Source organism: Mesoplodon bidens, assembly GCF_964165515.1.
Source record: "Mesoplodon bidens genome assembly, chromosome: 12".
In the NCBI taxonomy this organism is placed as follows: Eukaryota; Metazoa; Chordata; class Mammalia; order Artiodactyla; family Ziphiidae; genus Mesoplodon; species Mesoplodon bidens.
In genome coordinates, this window is record NC_138168.1 from 52,179,259 (window position 1) to 52,200,130 (window position 20,872).

General features: G+C 39.7%; 1 protein-coding gene across 4 annotated transcripts in view; it reads right to left on the minus strand.

Moving 5' to 3' along the window:
- The window catches only part of MCM9 (minichromosome maintenance 9 homologous recombination repair factor), a 126,042-nt gene that overhangs the window by 53,038 nt on the left and 52,132 nt on the right, over positions 1–20,872 (minus strand). For all 4 annotated transcript variants that reach the window (XR_014017225.1, XM_081251196.1, XM_081251197.1 and 1 more), the window contains one exon: positions 300–502. Coding sequence is in view for 3 of the 4 variants with exons in the window: in XM_081251196.1 (XP_081107322.1) it covers positions 300–502 (203 nt within the window). In the remaining variant the exon portion in view is untranslated. The remainder of the gene's footprint in view (positions 1–299; positions 503–20,872) is intronic.

A 20,872-nucleotide genomic window follows, 5' to 3' on the forward strand; every position in this document is an offset into this window, starting at 1 on the left:
CATTTTTTGTGTGTGCAAGAGGTGAACCACGTGGTAATTATATACCATAAGGTTGCCCCCGTTTACCACAAAGGACACGTTTACCAACTTTAATCTCATCAATGGCAAGCAGAGAAAGACCCTCTTCCTTCCGTTTGTTATTCTGGGCTCACTAACTGAGTCATCTCACTGCTATCTAAGCCTCTCTCTACTGCCCATTAGTTACGGTACCTTGGGTATTTATTTAATTTTCTTCAAGGAAAATTCATTTGTTACGTCTACTCTTTGTCAATTTGAATGATTTGTTCGTCTCCACGTACCTTTGTTTTCTAAGATAAAGGCAGAAATTATACGATCCCAGTCTTCATTCTTGGTATCAAGCAAAACCAGGATCAGGTCGAATCGACTTAAGAGTGGGCTGCCAAGGGCAATGTTCACTGACACAGACTCATGGGGGTCGTACTGGCCTTTGGGGTTGGTTGCTGCGAGGATGGTGGTCCTTGTGTTCAGCTTGCACACGAGGCTACCAAAAGAGAAGGTACAATTCACTGACTGTTGAGATTCAAATGAAAAGCAAGATTAAACTTGTTAATAGAAAGGGACTGCTCTTGCACCTTGAAAATCTACAGTCATGTGAAAGAGAATGCGAATGATACAAACACCAAGTTCAAATGAAGGACGTTTACACTAGCCTATCTTGAAGAGAAGTAAGTATTTAACAAACACTTCTTATGCCCTGAGTATGAGCAGACCCCTCTGCTAAGGGGTGTTAAGAGATGTACAAAGTTAAACCATACGTGGATACTGCTCTTAGGGAGCCTGCAGCCCACTAGCTATGATGGTAAGACAAGGCAGAATATGGTAAGTTCTAGAAACATAAATTTCCCAGGGGAAATAAAGATGATGTGTATTCATCTATGTGGATGGAAGAGACACTCAGAGAAACATTACGAAGTAGTTTTTGAACTGGGCCTTTCATGACATCTGGACTTATTCTGTGCGTTCACTTACTTTGTTTCGGTTTTCTAAAAGTGAAAGAAACAGGATGAAGGGAAAGGGAGGGAGGGAGGGATAAAAGAAGACGAAATCAGGAAAAAGAAAGGTTGATCAGCATAGTTTTTTTTTTTTTTTTTTTTTTTTTTTTGTGGTACGCGGGCCTCTCACTGTCGTGGCCTCTCCCGTTGCGGAGCACAGGCTCCGGACACGCAGGCTCAGCGGCCATGGCTCACGGGCCCAGCCGCTCCGCGGCATGTGGGATCCTCCCGGACCGGGGCACAAACCCGTGTCCCCTGCATCGGCAGACGGATTCTCAACCACTGCGCCACCAGGGAAGCCCCAGCGTAGTGTTTTTGAGGAGCAACAGTGAAGGGAAGGCTATGGAGGAGGGCTGGTCAGACGGGGAAGGACCACGGACCGGACACATGGGAGAGACAAGGGCAGTGGCCCAGGAAGAGGCACTCAAGTCTTCAACAGAGCAGTGACAGGATAGATACGGAGGTGACATAGCCTAGATGTTGTTTTTAAACTTGTTTATGATGGGCAAGTCCTCAAAATAATATGGCACATTCACTGACAGTAACAAGTATAGCATTCTTTCTCTGTGAAGTTGTATGCTGTCTAGTGATGACTGTTTTCAGTTACAGCGGCATGTCTGCCTCTCAGTAGTCACAACCCTGGGACATCGGCAAACATGTGCTATGTCTGTTAATCCCTGATCTATTTCCAGTTGGCTCTAGCAATTACCTCATGCCTGAAGACTGAAAGAGTTTGAGAATTTTTATTTGTGGTAAATGTCACAAGAAGACACAGAAGAGAAAGACAAACAAGGCACTTTCACTGAAAACTAAATCCTCTTTTTAAAAAAATTATTGATAGGGAAAAATTTTGAACAGAGTCCATATCTTAACATTTATGTACCAAAATGACTTTGTAAAGGCAGCTGTTTAGAACTCAGATTCAAGTTTGCCATAAAACCAATGTAATAAATGGTCCCTAACTAATCCCACAAAAAGCACATTTAATCCAATACTGAAGCGAGGCTGTTTGCATTTATCATAAAAAAGGAATATTGCTGCAATACTGGCAATGAAACAAAATACAACTGCATATGAATTAATCTCTCAAAAATTATTTTCTGAGAGGTAAAATTGATTGTTCTTCCTCTCTCTGACCAAGAGCTATTTACAAGCCATTTCCTGTGTGCAAAGGACTGTACTGAGAATTGAGAAGCGTGTATAGCTGGTCCCGGCCTTCAGTTAGTTTACAATAGGACTGCTGGAGGATAAGGAGGCTCAACACAGTGCCTGCCAGACAGGACGTGTGCAACGGAAGCTGGCGGCGGCGTCAGCATTAGTGTCTGCAAAGAGAGACTTCTGTGGAGATGCCTGGATACATGTAAGACATAGAATCTTAACGATATCCGTGACGTGAGAAGGAAAATGAGTAAGCCAAGACAGAAAAAAGGTGGTGAGTTATTCCTGAGGTAACTGGGAAAAAATGAAAGGAGAAGCTTAGGGAAGGGGGCTAAGGAAGATTTATACGTGAAGAAAACAGGTTTCCTGAGGGGCAGCTTGTGGAAATTCAAGCAATGAAGGTAGTGCGGTGGGCAGGAGAAGAGGAGACTGTGTGGGGTAGTAAGTCAGGCAGCTGCCAGTAGCAGAGAGGAGGATGGGGACGGCGTCAGAAGGGACAGAGTGGCCTCGGTCACTTGAAAGAGGGGAAGACAGCGTATAAACCTGGTGGTTGCAGACCTGTGTACAAACATGACTGCATGACAAACTGAATGGGGCTGTAGTGAACAAAGATACTCACACAGTCTAAGTACTGTGTGCACAGTAATGCTTCGCTAAATACTACTGAATGAGGAACTCATGAATTAGGGGAAGGTAAGGGTCATTTTCCCAATCCAATACAAGCTCTACCTTCCTCAGTAATAAGAAGATAACTACCATATTTGTAATACCAAGCACTGTGTTAGGCTTTATGTATACATATTACCCCTAATCTTCACAACAACCTGAAAGGTAGATATTACTATCACCAACTTGGAAATAAGGAAACTAGAAGTCCCAAGATGTTAATAACTTCCCCAAGGTTACGTGGAGAGCCACAGAGCTGTGATTCAAACCCAGATCTGCTTAACTCCAAAACCAATGCTCTTTCATCTCCAGACTGCCACCCTGGTGGTGTCACATTTTAAACACTTCCTGTGGTCTTGAAGATTCTGCCTCATGTTTTAGGTATTCATTTCCTTGCCTTATTTTTTTCCTACTTAATTTGATCCCCCTTGAGGGCCTGTGACTTACTGTATAATGCTCACACTGTCACATACTAGATGCTCAATAAACATGTACTGAATAAGTGATAAAAAATTAATCTTTACTTAGTACAGTATTTCTAAAAATTCAGAGTCATTTTATACCAACAGGCTTCATCAGTCATAAAATAATCACGCTAATATATTTTGTTTTCTGCATTAACTTCAAGGAGTGAAAACATTCCAGTTTCTGAAAAAGCTATTTTTCCATTTTTAATCCACATGTTTAAAACTTCCTACATACATGGGAGCACTTCTTCTAAACATTGTAAAGTTAAGTTACATAAATTATTTTTACCATGACAGGCCCTCCGGACAGTGTCCTTATTTTTGTGATGGTCCGCCATTACTCTCGTTACATCTTTACCGGTGATCCCCATCTTTGCTCATGGGTTTAATCACTACCTATAGGATGGCACTTCCAAATTTAGCTCTAGCCTGTGGCAGTGGCTGCTCTGTGTTCACCAAACCTTGTTTTCCTTTCTCCCTGGGGACAGAGCAAGACTAAATTTCCCAGTTAAGGAGAGCTGTAATAGCAAGTCTTGCCGATGGAATGGGGGTAGGAGAACATATGCTACTTCCAGGTCAGGCTCCTAAAAGCCTTCCTGTGCAACCCTCCCCGCTTCTCTCTCTCTTTGCTGGTACAGATGAGGATAAGGCCCTGGAGTCAGACAGCCACCTGAGGGACTATGGAGCACAGCGCCTCACCCTCCACCCACATCAGACTGTGACTCAAGCAAGAAAAACTCCCTCTGGCAAAACACTGCAGGAAGAGATGAGCACAGGAGAGAAGTGACCACTTTTTAAGGAGTAATGAAAGAGAATAGACAGCTCAGGAAGTTGAGGCTTTGAAGGGCTGGAAAAGACAGTTGCCTCTAGACCCCAGAAAGTAAGGGGAAAGACTGAAACAGGCTTTGATCAACAAAGGCCCAGTCAATTTTCTCAGTAGTATAAAGTGACCCAGATTAAGAGTGAAGCCTTCAGCTTAGATGGCCTTAGGGTAGCCACCATTAAGTTGAAGAAAAATGGAACGATGGCCCACCTGTGTTCACAGCAGCTATCCATAATAGCCAAGAGGAGGAAGCAATACAAGTGTCCATGGATGAATAAATGGATAAACAACACACACACTCACACAATGAAATGTTATTCAGCCTGAAAGAAAGGAAATCCTGCCGCAAAATACAACATGGATGAACTTTGAGAACATTGTGGTAAGTGAATTAAGTCAGTCACAAAAGACAAATACTATATGATACCACTTATATGGGGTTTCTAGAGTAGTCACATTCATAGAAACAGAAAGTAAAATGGTGGTTGCCAGGTACTGGGGAGAGGGGAAAATGGGGAGTTGTTGTTTAATGGGTGTGGAGTTTCAGTTTTGCAAGATGAAGAGTTCTGAAGACTGGTTACATAACAATGTGAATGTACTTAACACTACTGAACTGTATACTTAGAAATAATTAGGATGGTAAATTTTATGTTTTTTTTTTAACCACAATTTTAAAAAATGGAATGGAGAGCGTTATGGACTGAATGTTTGTGTCCCCCGAAAATTCCTATTTTGAAGTCCTGACACCCAAAGTGCTGATATTATGAGTTGGGGAGCTTAGGAAGGTAAGCAGGTTTAGACGGGGTTATGAGTGTACAGCCCTCATAATGGGATTCACATCCTGAAAGAAGAGGATGAGGGACAAGAGCTCTCTCTTCCGGCTCGCACATGGAGGGGAGGCCATGTGGGCAACAGCAAGGATGCAGCTGTTTAAGAGCAAGGAAGTGGGTCCTCACTAGGAATCGAATCTGCTAGCACCTTGACCTTGGACTCCCCAGCCTCTGGAACTATGAGAAATAAATGTCTGTTGTTTAAGCCAATCAGTCTACAGTATTTTGTTATAGCAGCCCAAAGCAAAGAAGAAAAAACCCCCAAAACCCAACAAACTGAGCTTGAGAAATATGTCAAGAAAGGAATTCTGGATACTGGCATATGCAACTGACTAGAAGCAAAGGGATCAGAGACCTAAATGACTATGGGATCTGCACTGCCAAAGAAACCACAAACTCAGTCTGAAGAGGCCTTTGTTGTGATGGAATAAAATTCATACTTTATGGCAAGACAAGAAAATTTAAACATAAAATTCTTCTCTGCCTATTTGGGCCTCCTCCCTCCCCTTTAGTGTGTATTGTGTACCTGCATTAACCAGACCTCTTTAGGAGATAACCTTCCTTCTTAATCTTGTAAGGGGCCACAATGACCCATGACCCACAACTCACTTTGTATGTGTAGATCTGGATTGTGTAAACTGTCAATAATACATCATTTGACATATAACCCTTCATGTCAAAAACTTACATAACTCTGCTTTGACCTCAGAACAGTCCTCAGAGCTTCCTGAAAGACTGTCACCCAGGTTATAATCTCAGGTTGGCTCAAATAAAATTTTCCATTTCTTTCTTAGATCGACTACTGATTAATTTTTTTCATTGACAATTGCTTTCAAGTTGTAAAAACAACCTTTTGCACATATGACACCAAAAGCACAAGTAAAAAAAAAGACAAAATAGGTAAAATGAACTGCATCAAAATTTGAAACTTTTATGCTTCAAAGGATGCCATCAAGGAGGTGAAATAACCCACACACAGAATGGAAGAAATTATTATTTGCACATCATATATCTGATAAAGGACTTATATTCAGAACATACAAAGAACTCTTAGAACTCAACAATAAAATGATAAATAACCCAGTTAAAAATGGGCAAAGGATTGGAATAGACGTTTCTCCAAAGAAGATATACAAATGGCTAATAAACGTATGAAAAGATGCTCAATGTCTTTAGTCATTAGGAAAATGCAAATCAAAACCTCAGTGAGGAAACCATAAACAAAATAGAAAAGACAACCTACAGAATCAGAGGAAATATTTGCAAACAATGCTACTGACAAGGGATTAATTTCCAAAACACACAAACAGTTCATATAGCTCAATATCAAAAAAACACAAACAACCCAATCCAAAAATGGGCAGAAGACCTAAACAGACATTTCTCCAAAGAAGACATACAGATGGCCAACAGGCACATGAAAAAAGGCTCAACACTGCTAATTATGAGAAAAATGCAAATCAAAACTACAAGGAGGTATCACCTCACTCTGGTCAGACTGGCCATCTTCAAAAAGTCTACAAATAATAAATGCTAGAGAGGTTGTGGAGAAAAAGGAACCCTCCTACACTGTTGGTAGGAATGTAAAATGGTACAGCCACCATGGAGAACAGTGTGGAGGTTTTTTAAAAAACTAAAAATAGAGTTACCATATGATCCAGCAATCCCACTCCTGGGCATATATCCGGAGAAGACTATAATTTGAAAAGATACATGCACCCCAATGTTCATGGCAGCACTATTTACAATAGCTAAGACACAGAAACAACCTAAATGTCCATCGACAGATGAATGGAAAAAGAAGATGTGGTATATTTATACAATAGAACATTACTCAGCTGTAAGAAGAAAGACATAATGCCATCTTCAGCAACATGGATAGACCTAGAGATTATCATACTAAGTGAAGTAAGCCAGACAGAGAAAGACAAACATATAATATTGCTTATATGTGGAATCTGAAAAAAAATAAGATACAAATGAACTTATTTAAACAACAGAAATAGACCCACAGACATAGAAAACAAACTTATGGTTACCAAAGGGGAAAGAGGGGGTAGGAGGAATAAATTAGGAGTTTGGGATTAACATATCCACACTACTGTATATAAAATAGATAACCAACAAGGACCTACTGTATATAGCACAGGGAACTATACTCAATATTCTGTAATAACCTATAAGGGAAAAGAATCTGAAAAAATATATATATATAGATATATAGATATATAACAGTATATATATCTGGATCACTGTTAATCAACTACACTTTAGTTAAAAAAAACACAGTGAGATACGACTTTAGATACACTAGTACTGTTATAATCACAAAGACAATAACAAGTGTTAGCAAGAATGTAGAGAAATTGGACCCTTCATACATTGCTCGAGAGATTGTAAAATGGTATAGTGGCTTTGGAAAACAGTTTAGCAGTTCCTCAAAAAGTTAAATATGGAGTTACCATTTGACCCAGCAATCTGCTCCTACGTATATACTCAAGAGTAATGAAAACATATGTCCCCACAAAAACTTGTACTTGAATCTTCTTAGTAGCATTATTCATAATAGCCCAAAATTGGAAACAGCCTAAATTTTTATCAACTGATGAATGGATAAACAAAATGTGGTATATTCATATAAAGAAAGACTATTCAGCCATATAAAGAAACAAACTATTGATACATGCACAACCCGGATGAATCTTAAAAACAAGTGAAAGTTGCCAGACACAAAAAGTCACATCTTATATGATTCGATTTATATGAAATGTCCAGAACAGGCAAATCCACAGAGATAGAAAGTAGATTAGTATTTGCCAAGGACTTGGGAGAGACGGAAAATGGGGAGTGAGAGCTACAGGATATGGGATTTCTCTTTGGGGTGATTAAAATGCTCAGGAACCAGTGGTAATAGCTGCACAACTCTATGAATACACTAAAAACCACAGAATTGTATACTTCAGAAGGGTGGACTTTATGTAGTATGGGAATTATACCTCAAAGCTGTTAAGGGAAAAAGTCAGAGGAAAGGATAAAATAAAATGGTGCATTTGTAAAAAACAAACAAACAAAAATAACAATCTTGGTCCCCTAAGCTTGCTCCAGGAGGATGCAGGCTGGGAAGTTCAGGCGCCACCTTCAGATATGGCCAAGGAGGATAAGGGACAAGAAGAACCCTTTGTGTGCTGAGCTGAGCCAGGGGCCAGAGAACAGTGCGAAAGGAGTTATCTTCGAATTAGAACCAGGGTTTAATCACAAAACCTCCCTTAATAATGCCCGCTCAGCAGGACCCCAGAATTTCTACAGTCCAGTGCCCGCCATGTATTTTCCATTCTCCCCCTTTCTAAGTAGAGGCTGTCACTGTGATCAACCAGTCTGGTCCACCGTGGTATATACTGTGTGGGGTGGGAACATACTTGTCTTTCTCAGTTCGACAGTGCATTGCTGGGTTCCGTCGAAAGCTGACTTCTGAGACAAGGATTTAGGAACAGGGAGTTTATTTGGGAGGCAACCCTAGGAGTGGGGAAAGTCAGACCAGAAAAAGAGAAAAGCCAGTAAAGAGTACAATGAGGAGCAAGTTATGACGGCAGGAAATTGGGGCTCAGTCCCGCCAGGGAACCTCGAGGAACGTACATTAGAATTGTGCCACCCAGGGATGGGGAAGCAAAGATTACTGACTGACGATCCCTCAGTAGTTGAGGGTTACTTCTTAGGTTGTGTTAAGCCACGGTTTGCTACAGTGGTTAGTGTAGCCTGACCTGGCTAAAATATAGCACATCTCTCTACTGAGCTCCAGATCTGCTGGCTATGACAACAACCATCCTAGTGTTTAAGTGATCTCCTCCTAACCTAAAGAATCAGGCCAGAAAACAGCCTGGATGCAACATTCACATATCAGTTTCTGGATTATCCAACTTTTCTAGATTAACAGGGCCTCGATTTAAAAATAAAAATGTTTAGCACTCCCCAAAAATGGGAGGAAAAACCCCACAAAACTATACAAAACAAAAACATAATAATGATATTCTCACAATCCATTACATTCTTTTTGGCAATCTTAAACGCTGAGGTACACACACCCTCCCCTGCTTTCTAACAAGTTACCTTTCACATCTAGATTAACCCAATGAGGGGTAACAAGAGATGCACAGGCAATGGGAATAGGAAAGAGGAAAGGGGTGAAAGTACTGCTCGTATGTATCGTCTAGAAAGAACAGGACACTCTCCGAGTACCTGATTTGCACTTAGATTTTCACATCTTGGTGGCATGCTTGGATGCCTCTAAGGAACACTTCTCAATCTGTTCCCTCCTCTCCCTGTTTCCCCCTCTTAACCTGAGGCTAGTCTGTGAAGGATGCTACCAGAGAAGCAGCTTTTCAAGATCCTGGAAGGAGGAGGCAAGCTGGGTGCCAGGTGTGGAGGCATCTTACCCTGGAGCCATGCTTCCCAAGCCTGGCTTGTCGATGAGAACCCAGGTGGGTTTTAACAGTACACATTCCCAGGTCCCACCTCCGAGATTCTGACTGGTAGGCCTGGTGTGAGCTAGAAAACTGAAGATCAGCCCAGTGGGGACTGGTGCTGTGACTCTTCCATGGCTATTAGAATCAAGGTGTACAATAAATGTTTACTTGTCTGTCTCGCTACAAGGTTGTCAGCATCTTGAGAACAAAGGCCTTGTCTTTTCATCTTTGTGGTGTTAGTAGCTAGCAGAGACCATGATGCTGCTGAGTGTTCAAGACATGTTTACGGAGCAAGACAAGAAATTGCCATCTTGCTGTTTTTAAATTTTAGACTGTACTTCTACCTAGGCATATGAGTATAATTTAGTAGCAGCAAATATATAATTGCAATGTCAGATTTTCTCCTAAAATGTGTCCTCAGCAAATAGTGAGGGTATCCTCTATTATTTAAGAATCTGATACCCTGCCTTTGACGAGAAGCTATCCTAGTTAAGATTGAAAACAACCTGGAAAATATATGAAACATTATCTTTCCCAAATCAGTATTTAGTTTAGCATTCTACAGCCTTAAAGATCATCACCACATAAAGCTCTCTCAAATGACTTCACACAGTCATGTGGCATTGTGCTGCCATTTGCCAGTTGCAGGGACTGATTTGCACAGCTTAAACAGGTACATTCAAATACTGATACCCCCCTTTAAGCTTATACTGCATCCTTTCCTCCTTGGTTTCTTCTTCTATTTCATTAAGCAGCCAGGACAAATGTAAAGTGTTAAACTCCCGAACTTTAAAAATGTTTTCAGATTTAAGTAACATAAGCAGAGAACAATAAAACTCTTGGTCTTTTCAAACAAATATGGATTCAATAAGACCTATATTTTGGTACTAACACTGTAAGTTACATTTTAGTAGACTGTAGACATCCGTAGTAGACATCCTGAGTGTTTTAGCATTTTTTTCTATTCTGACTGCCCATAACAAGCTTTTACACCACAGAAATCATATTGACTGATTCTCTCCCAGCCCCTTGTGCATCTGAATGGTGAGTATATGGCTTATGATATGCCCTCGCAGGTATATGCTCACCACACGGATAAACTTTAACCTCAACTTAAAAAACAGTTTGTGGAACTGGCACAGTTACATGGAACAATTAAGTGTGTGGGTCTTATTTTTTAAAAGAATTCTCTACTTCTATGTAATGTATATAAAGTCACACACACATACACACACACACACACCCCTCTCTGCGAGATTCCCTGCAGCCTTGGCGGCCAGCCATTCTGATCCAGCAGTTCACATTGATACCCTAAAGGGGGATTATAATTCAAACAAAAATTCCTTCACAAGTCAATCAGACTTTAGTCACTTGAGACACGAGAGAGACAACGAGACAGAGAAAACAAAAGCATACACATCAAAGAGTTCCTAAAAATGATGCTGCAAGGTATCAAACATCTCAAAGACAATCTTGACATGGTCCTAGAGAATGGGCCCAGAACATCTGGATGATGATGGCTCATTGAAGGACTCCTATTCTAGGGGACAAAAGCCAAAGGAAGAAAAGTCTGAACTGGGGAGTGATGAGTAGGTAAGGTGTTTCAAGAGGAAAATTCAGAGTATCCTTATTTTATTTTAGTTGAATACATGATTAAGTATTCCCTTTTCATACTTAACCCTTCTAACCTGCTTACTAATGAACAACCTGACATGCTTTATGTATCTAGAGACATTTTCTGAAAGAGTTCTGCATTTGGCAATTAACTGTATACTTGCCACTAGGAAGGTTAACAGGCTTCTAATTAGGGGGAGTGAACTTAAGATTCTGAAAACTGTTGGCCACAAAATTAGATGAGCAACTGCTTGAAGCAGATCCAACTTTTTCTTAAATTATAGAGTGACCCAGAGTAAGTGCTATGAAAAATGAACACATGAGCTAAGTGGAACCTGGAGAGTGTTTTCTTTGGTTCCCACCACCAAGGAGATGATAGATGGACAGTGGTAACTGAGGGCACACTTAACTGCCAGCCCAAGAGCAAAACCAACATGTACCATATTCTTGCACTTTTCTGTAAGTGGTATTACAGCTATTACAGTGACGTCAAAATAAAAGTTAAAAAAAAAAACGTAAAAGGACAACTTGAATGGAGGAATAAAGATCACATAAGCTATGGGAGCTATGATCTGGGGAGAAATTGTAAGAACTTCTACAAACTACAGAGCTTGACCAAGAGTTTACAACTCACTAGGTGCATGTGAGTAAGTACTGTCTTTTAAAACCCTGCCATCCTTTTTGTCCATCTCTTTGAAATCCACTGAGCTCGAGACTTTTCTCATGAAGAGCTACCTCCTATTTAGATTGATTGACAGGGTACTCTGTCTGTGTAAACAAACTATTGTTTCCCAGGACGGACAAATCTACTAGTACTTACAACTGACATATGACTTGTTCTTTGGTATATTTCTTAAGTGATTCTTAAGTGATTCTTTGTCCTCATTATAGTCCTGGACAGGCCCACCAAGCACATAACTCCACAATCCCTTGTACGTAAACTGCCGTACGTGGACGACTGGCTGGGCCTGATATTGGAACCTGACCCAAGAGCAGTCAGCCCATAAACTGGCCAGAGGTCTCTGAGCTGCTCTTGCTAACTGGGCCTCTCTTGAAGGTATCTGACATGGACACAAGAGGGAGAGCTGAACTACTAAAGAGAGGTGAACAAACCTAAAAGACACACAAACACACAGATAAATCAAAGACAGAGAAAATATGTGAGTCACAACAATGGGAGAGCAGGTCTGACAATGAATATACTTCTGATGCTAAGGTGGCAATGAGATAATATAGCTGCTATTTTATATCTACAAACTCCCATCCCCCAAGTTATGTTCCAGTCACACCAAAATGCAGCTTTTACTCTCGCACATACCCTAGCAGGCCTGGCTTAAGGTCTATGTCAGGTAACTTGAGCTAGTCTCATTATAACTTTAGAAAACCTTTACAGTTATCATCCACCTTGTAGCATTCACTATTTCATCCTGGAGCAGAACCATGTTTTGGCTGACAGCTCAGGGATCCTAGACAAATGCAGGAACCTGATGATGATGATGATAATGGCCCATATTCACTTATAACAATTTCAAAATCCAAAAAGCTCTTAAAAAAGGCAAGGTTTTCATAGGTAATCTGGCAGCAAACTCCGACCTAAATTGATGTGAGTCTTTATCCCATTTAGTGTGAAGTATTGTAAGTTTCACTAAATAATTATTAAAGCATTTGAATACAGAGTGCTGTCTCAGACACTGCTAGTGGGTTTCATAATACATGACACATGCATTGTAGTACTTTCTTAAAATTGAAACAGAAAATCTGAATTCCAACATGCATTTGGGCCCCAAGAGTTTCTGAAAGGAATTATAGACCTATAATAGTTAACACTTAAATGGCATTTATTATGTGCCGGGTTCTATCCTAAGCACTTTACTGGATTAACTCATTTAATTTTCACAACAGCCGTATGAAACAGAATAATTCTCACCATCGTACCACGAGGAAGCCAAGGCACAGAGGAGTCGCGTAATATGCCTGGCTAGTAGGAAGTGGAGATGGAACCTCAACCCAGCCAGACTAGCTCGGGGACTCTTGCTCTTCATCATTATGATAATTCTTTCAATACCCAATACATTCTTGTGGTCATTTAAAAAAGGTAGAGCTCTTGATGCAGTTTCCTGAACTTGTTCCATGTCTAGCACAGATCATGTTTCATATTTCATGATATAATGTGAAATCGTATTTTATATATGTACATATTCTGCAATAAACCAGCCAGCAGCTGAATTCGTTCATCATGGCTGAGTTTGTGGGCCAGCCCATAATTTGCAACATCTCATAGGTGGCACCTTAAAGGTTATCCATTTACTCATTAGATGCTTGAATTCCTTATACAATTTTTTCCTAGATGAACTTGAAGACCTCTAAACCCTATAGGCAGTCTACTTATCTCTAGGCAGCTCTAGCCACTAAGAAGTCTTGCTTGTACTGATTCTAAATATGCTTCCCTGAACCTTCAATCCATTGATTCTAAAGAATATAGAACAAGTCTAATTCCATATCTATATTTGAGCCCTTCAAAATGATTGCAGATAACAATCTGTCTAATTACTTTTTCTGGAAATGGTTCAAGGAAAACACAGGCAATGTTTTAAAAATATACAGCAAAAGTTGGTGTTATTTAAACAACAAGAAAGAATAGCTTAAAAAACAAAATGTTGACGTCCAGGCTTCCATAGGATAATGGCAGCTGCTTATATCTAAATCTCTCAACACATGGTCCAGAGACCTTAGGGATAAACAAGAAGAGCAAATAAACCTGTAAAACAAAACTGAAAGCTAGCCAAGAGAGAGACAGAATACTACAAACTTCAATTTCCATGTAAACAGACATTAGAAACCAGCAAAGCTAATCTAGAGCCCATATTGGAACAGGAAGATGGATGGAGACTGAGTGAAAAGGAGGAGAGGGCAATGGGTTCCTCATGATGGAGGAACACAGATAAAACCACCCTTACAAGGAGGGAATCCCACACGGAGCAGGGGAATATTGAGAACAGCCTTGAGACCTCATCAAAGCAGTGACTACTGGGCAACAGAAAGAGGAACCTGAAAGTTCCTGGGACCAGAGGTGGCAGGCTTGGGAAGGGTCCTGGAGTGGATGGAGGTGACTTACAAGGGGCAAGGGTCCCTTGGAGTGTTGGCAATCAGGAGAAGGAGGCAAGTAGTATATTAAAGATCCACAGCACAAATGAGAAACACAAAATCAGAACACATCACCTGCCCCCCTTAAACCTTAGGAAAAAACTCTATTAAGTAAAATGCACTGAGCTGAGATTACTCTGAACTAAAAACTAGTACACCATCCAAACCTCTGACCACTACCTTAATAGAATAACTACTACTGATTAAGGAAAAGATAAGACATTTCAGAATGAATGGAAATAATATGCATTATTAGTACAAAACTACCACAAGAATCAAAATACCTTAGTTGACAAAACCCCCACCCCACCTCCCCCTAAAAAAGCCCACAAAGCAGAAGAAATCTGTATTTAATACGCTCATTTAAATTAAATATTCTTAAACAAACATTTGTATGTATGAAGAACCATTCCAAATCAGAATTCAAAAACTCAGAACAGAAAAATATAAAAAAGAGGAAGATGAACATCCAGAGATGACACAGGGAAGAAAATGGGGGAAGGGAGGGAGACAAAATAATTTCAGAACTGAACATTTAAATCTGGGCACCCAAAGAGAGGACAGACAGAAAGGAAAATATAATAAAGGGTACTAAGGGGAGGAATAAAAATGCCAAGAGAATAAAAACAAAACACAAAAGAGCTAAAAAGTCTCAGAAAAAAATTGGTTGCTATAGAATCTAGGCAAAGAAGACCTAACATATATGTAATTGGAATTTCTGAAAAATAAAAACAAAACAAAGAACAGAATATGTGAAACTATAATTCAAGAAACATTTCCAGAGAGAAATGAAGTCTTCTATTGATACATTTCAAAGAGCTCACTAACATCTAAAAAAAATGACCAAGGATAATCAACTAAGATATAGCCTAATAAAAGTATTACACTTAAACCACAAAGACAAAAATCCTTCTGGGCCTTCAGGCAAGAAAATCAAATCACCTACAAAGCAAAGGATATCAGGATGGCATTAGATTTGTCAACAGCAACATGCAAAGCAAGATGACAGGAAAGAAAGTATAAGGCTAGGTCTTTATATCCAGTCACACTGTTCTTCAAGTATCAAAGCTATGAAAAATATTAATAGCTTTAAACCTGCACAAACTCAGTACAGTATTCAGGAACCCCTCCCAAGGAATCTGTTAGAGGAGACCTTCATTCAACCAAGAGATGACAGTGATACTCTGGCAAAAGGATTGATGGTGAGCCCTGAATATATTTAATTTTAGGTCTAAGACCAAAACCAAGGAAGGTATAAAAGTAGAAGAAGAGTATATAAATATAAGTGTTATTTGTCCTGACAAAGTATAAATAATATAACAATTTTTTAATAGTAAAGAGAAGGGAGAAAAGGGAAAGTAGCATATGCTCATTGGTTACCAAATGGGTAATGAAGTACAGTCAAAGGATATTATTTAAAGCTCCCAAGGGAAGATAAAGGGGGCTGCAGGCATTATAAAAGGTATTTATAGGTAAGCCCTAGAACAGGTGTCGTCAAACTACAGCCAGCGGGTCAAATCCAGCTCACTACCTATCTTTAAAGTAAAGCTTCACTGGGCAACAGCTACACCTATTCTTTTACATATTGTCTATGGCTTCTTTATTCTGTCCACATCATAGACATATTGATGCAGTCATATTGTCTACATTAGCAGAGGTGAGTAGTTGCAACAGAGACTATATAGCCCACAAAAGCCTAAAATATTTACTATTCGGACCTTTATACAAAAAATTTGCCAACTCCTAATGTATAACAAGAATGCAAACCTTCCTAAATGCCAAACAAATAGAAAAAGAAACGAAGTTTTTAAAAAAATGAAACACTTGACACCAAGCATATTGGTAATACCAATAAATGTAAATGTGCTTCACTCTCATTAAAAGAAAAAGATTTTCAGGTTACTTGTAAGACAAAGCAAAGTAAAATAAAACCAACTTTATGCTGTATACAAGAGAACAAATTGCAATCAAAAGGCTGAACATAAAGGAAGAAGCAGATATATCAGGCAAATGTAAATAATATGAAATCAGGAGTTGTAATTTTGATACCAGGCAAGGTAAAATTCAGGCCACACAGCATTAACACAAACTGCAAATGCTAAAGCCACAGCAACTACCTTGATAAAGCAGAAACTTTATGCAAAGTTTCTGATGTGAGAAATGCGAAGAGAAAACAACAGACACACAATAATAATACTTTAACAAACCACTTTCAGCCTAAGACACATCAAACAGACAAAAGGTAAATAAAGATATAAAAGACCTCATAACGTATAGTTTATAGGTGTGTGTGTGTTTGTGTGTGTGTGTGTATCACATCCTGATTATAAAGAATATAACTTCTCAAACAAAGATGGGCCAGTCATGAAATTGTTCTAACATGAGGCCACAAAGAAAAAAAACTCATGAAGTTCCTTAAAGTAGAAATAATACAAACAACATTCTCTGACCACAATGCAATAAAACCAGAAGTGAATAGCACCATTGAAAAACAAATAATTTTCAAAAGGTCCTTCTACCTGGAGGTTAAAAAACTCTTTAAAACAAACCTTGAGAAAAAGGGGATGTACAAGCCAAAACTGCAGAATTTATAAAAAACATATAAAAAATGATAATGAGGACACTACATATAATAATTACAGGATACCATTAAAACAGTGCCAAAGAGCATATATATTATGCTATCTTTTGCATAAGAAAGAGGGGAGGTGCACATGCATGTGTGCACAAACACCCACACGCGTGTTTTTGATTATTTTTGCTAAAACAAAGAACATAGGAAGGATAAATCAGAAACCAAGGTTTATGAAAGGGATAGGAAAAAACAGAATGGAAGGTGAAGGGATATGAATGTAACTTCCTTGGTATAATAGTTTTGACTTCTGAAATATGTTTTACAAATTCAGAAAACAAAATTAATCAAAAGGCAAACTCTAAAAGTGTACACAAACATAGGTTTAAAGACCTGTTTCCTAACTGTATACCAAATCAGTAATATGACCACACAAAGAAAAGAATTAATTCAAATAACTTTTGAACATGCACTCTGACCACATATAACCTTAGTGGAATATACTCTAAACCCAAAAAGAACTGCAAAGAAGGCTTAAATATTACTTAGTTTCTTTGTGGTTGTTGTTATAGGCAATGGTGTTGGGGTAATAATTCTGAAACTATTTTGGAGAATCAACTGAGTTCATAAACACAAGGAGTCCCTGTGAACACCTTCATATACAAATGAAGTAAGTAAGTTTGGAGAGTCATAAGTATCTTCTCACCCTCACTTTCCTATTGGCTAGAAAATTATTTTGAAAAGTACATAAATGGTTGTACAACAATGTGAATGGGTTATATTTTTTCAAATTTGTATATTATTATTATTTTATTTTTATTTTTATTTTTTTCTGGTACGCGGGCCTCTCACTGCTGTGGCCTCTCCCGTTGCGGAGCACAGGCTCCGGACGCACAGGCCCAGTGGCCATGGCTCACGGGCCCAGCCGCTCCGCGGTATGTGGGATCCTCCTGGACCGGGGCACAAACCCGTGTCCCCTGCATCGGCAGGCAGACTCTCAACCACTGCGCCACCAGGGAAGCCCTGTATATTATTTTTTATTGTGGTAAAAAATGCATATAATAAAATTCACCATCTTAACCATTTCTAAGTGTACATGCAATAATGTTAAATGTGTTCAAATTGTTGTGTGACCAGTCTCCAGCACTTCATCTTGCAAAACTGAAACTGAATTGCAAAACTGTTATCCATAGTGGCTGCATCATTTTATATTTTATATTTCCAATAATCCACAAGGATTCCAGGTGCTCCAATTGCTCCCCACCCTCACAAACACTTGTTCTTTTCTTTTTGTTTGTTTGTTTTATGGTAGCCTCCTAACATTTGTGTGGTGATATCTCATTGTGTTTGATTTGCATTTTCCTAGTGATTAGTGATGCTGAGCATCTTTTCATGTGCTTCCTGGCCATTTGTGTATCATCTTTGGATAAATGTGTATTCAAGTTCTTTGCCCAGTTTTTAACTTGATTATTTTGTGTTGCTGAGCTGTAGGAGTTCTTTATATATTCTGGCTATTAACTCTTTTTCAGATACATTATTTGCAAATATTTTCTCTGATTCCACATGTTAATTTTTCACTCCATTGCATCCTTTGATGCTCCGAAGTTTTAAATGTTGATGTGGTCCAAATAAATAAATACATAAATAAATAAATCTATCATCTTGCTAATTATATTCTCTTTGTCTCATCTATTCTTTGTTCCCTTTTTCTTCTCTTCCTGCCTTCTTTTGGATTATTTATGATATCATTTTACCTCCACAACTTACATATTAGTTTTAGTTTTGTCTCTTATTTTCTAGTGGTTGTTCTAGCATTTACATCTTTAATTGATTACAGTCTACCTTCAAATAATACCATACCACTTCAGGTAGAGTGCAAGGCCATCACAGTTAGGCTGGGGATTGGCACTGCTGTTGTGATCTTTACCCTTAGTGCAGCACAGACTTCAAATTCTTTCTATGCTGAGCTGTCATTACCCTGTGCTTCGTGTGGCGGTGTGGGGCAGAGCTGGAACATTATCCTTGGAGTTTCTGCTCCACCTTCAGCTTTCAGCGGTCCCTGCATACCTGCACCAGAGGGGTCTCATTCTGCACTCCAGTGCCTTCCCCAGTGGCAGACTGCTATTGCGTGTTACTGGTGTTAGGCTTGTTTTGGGGCCAGGTTGGTTCTTGGTCTCCTGATCTTAGGCAGGCGCTGTGTATCTACTCTTGGAGGGGACAGACCAGAGAGCTGTAAGCCCTCCTGTCCCTCCCACCTGTGGCAGCTGAACCCTGCCATGTATCTGCGGTGGGTCTCAGGCAGGAAGTGTCTTTCTCTCCCTTTCCCAGTGGCACGGACCTCTGCTTTGTATTGGGTCAGAATCCTGGACCCGAGAGATTTTCCTGCCCTTCCCTTAGGAGATGATGGCTTTTGTTTCTACCCTCCTCACCAAAGCAGCCTCTTTTTGCCTGGCTCCTTTGGGAAGAAAGGAAGGAAGATTCTCTAACCTCCTCCTGAGGCAGAAGGATTTTTTTGCTTCTAGCCTTCCTCCAGAGGCCTGGGGATGAGAGGGTTTGTTGCCCTGGTCCCAGTGAGTTAAAAATTTTGCTTCATATGAAAGATGTGTCTGGAGAAGCAGCAGGGCTTCGTGCCTAGTACCCAGCAGCAACCCCCGCTCAGGTCTGCATGAATGATGAGGGCAGGCGAGGCATCTGTGGAGACCCAAGGAGGAAGGGCTTACAAGTGAGAACTCCCCTTGTACTTGGGGCTCCCAGTTATTCTAAACTGATACCCTATCCCATATTTGGACTTCAGGGAATTTAAAATTTTTTAGTTATTTCCTCTTATTTGCTTCTATGGCAGCCACCACTTCCTCTCATGCTCTGTCAAAGGTGAACAGTCTATGTGGCTCATCTCTCCTAGGAGGGGCCTGTCACGCCTTGGAATTGAGTTCCCTTGATTTCCTTGTAAATTCAGCCCTCTGATACATTCGGAAAGTTATGACTTTTGTGGGCTCTCTGGATTTTTCTCATTAGGATGAGAGTGACATTCTCTTACAGCTTTCTACATCCTAAGTGGAAGAACTCAGGCTTATGGTTTGTATGTCTTTGCCTTTTTATTTCATTTAAAAAATAAATTTTATGTTATAAAAATATTGCTCTGTGGTGGATTGAAAAACAACAATAAAACTGGTCCTTCACCACAAATAGTACGAAAAGCAGCACTGTTCCAGTGCATAAAGTCGTCATGGTTATGACAAGATTGTCCAATCTGAGGGCACACTGTTTAGCTACAAGAACATTTCTTTTGGACCTTATGACATACTTATGGATATAGCACAAAAGGTTCATACTAATTCACATTTAGCAGAGGGTAAGGCAGTAGGAGTGGTTAATAAAATATTTTCACTTCCAAAGATTTCTTCTGTAGACTATCATACAGCGCTGCTAATTTTCTCCCTTTCTAAAACAGGTTCATAGCATTTGTCCCAATTTTACCTGATGTAAGGGTTAATTATTTAGGAATCTTTCAAAATGTCTCAGATTGCCTCTGGAAAAGGCGTATCAAAATAAACCATAGGTTCTACCAACCAGCAAAGGTGCTAATTAAATGGAGACATAATGAAAAGAGAAAGTAGCCTTGAAGACACTTAGTAAACTGTATCTCTAATTTCCCCTGATAAAGAGTTTAGAAGCAATCATTATTTTAAAGTATGTTCTCTTATAACACTTTCATTATGGACTTACCCCTTTGCTGCTCTTCAATCTTTCCCAACAAAATACTGAACACCTCAAGGATGGTGTTGTATCCATCTTTGTACTTCTCAGGGTCTAGCCCAGTGCCTGGCATATGCCAGGCTCTGAATGATTATATATGAAGTGAAATGAATAGATTTGATAATGGTTCTGCATAGCTTTTTCGTGTATCTTTTTTCTCTGGGGTATATCCTTCTCTTTCCGCCCTCTCCCCTTTCCTTTTTTGTGAGTGTATATATAGATCTCACAGAATCCCTATCTACCAGTGTCTGCCTGGCTCCTAGGTACCCACTACTGTTTGAAGACTCTGCTGGCAGCCCTTTTTGCCTGATCAGTTAGCCTCACATCTATAATAGGAGCCTTAGGACTGAGATAGTTCTGGCTCTGTTC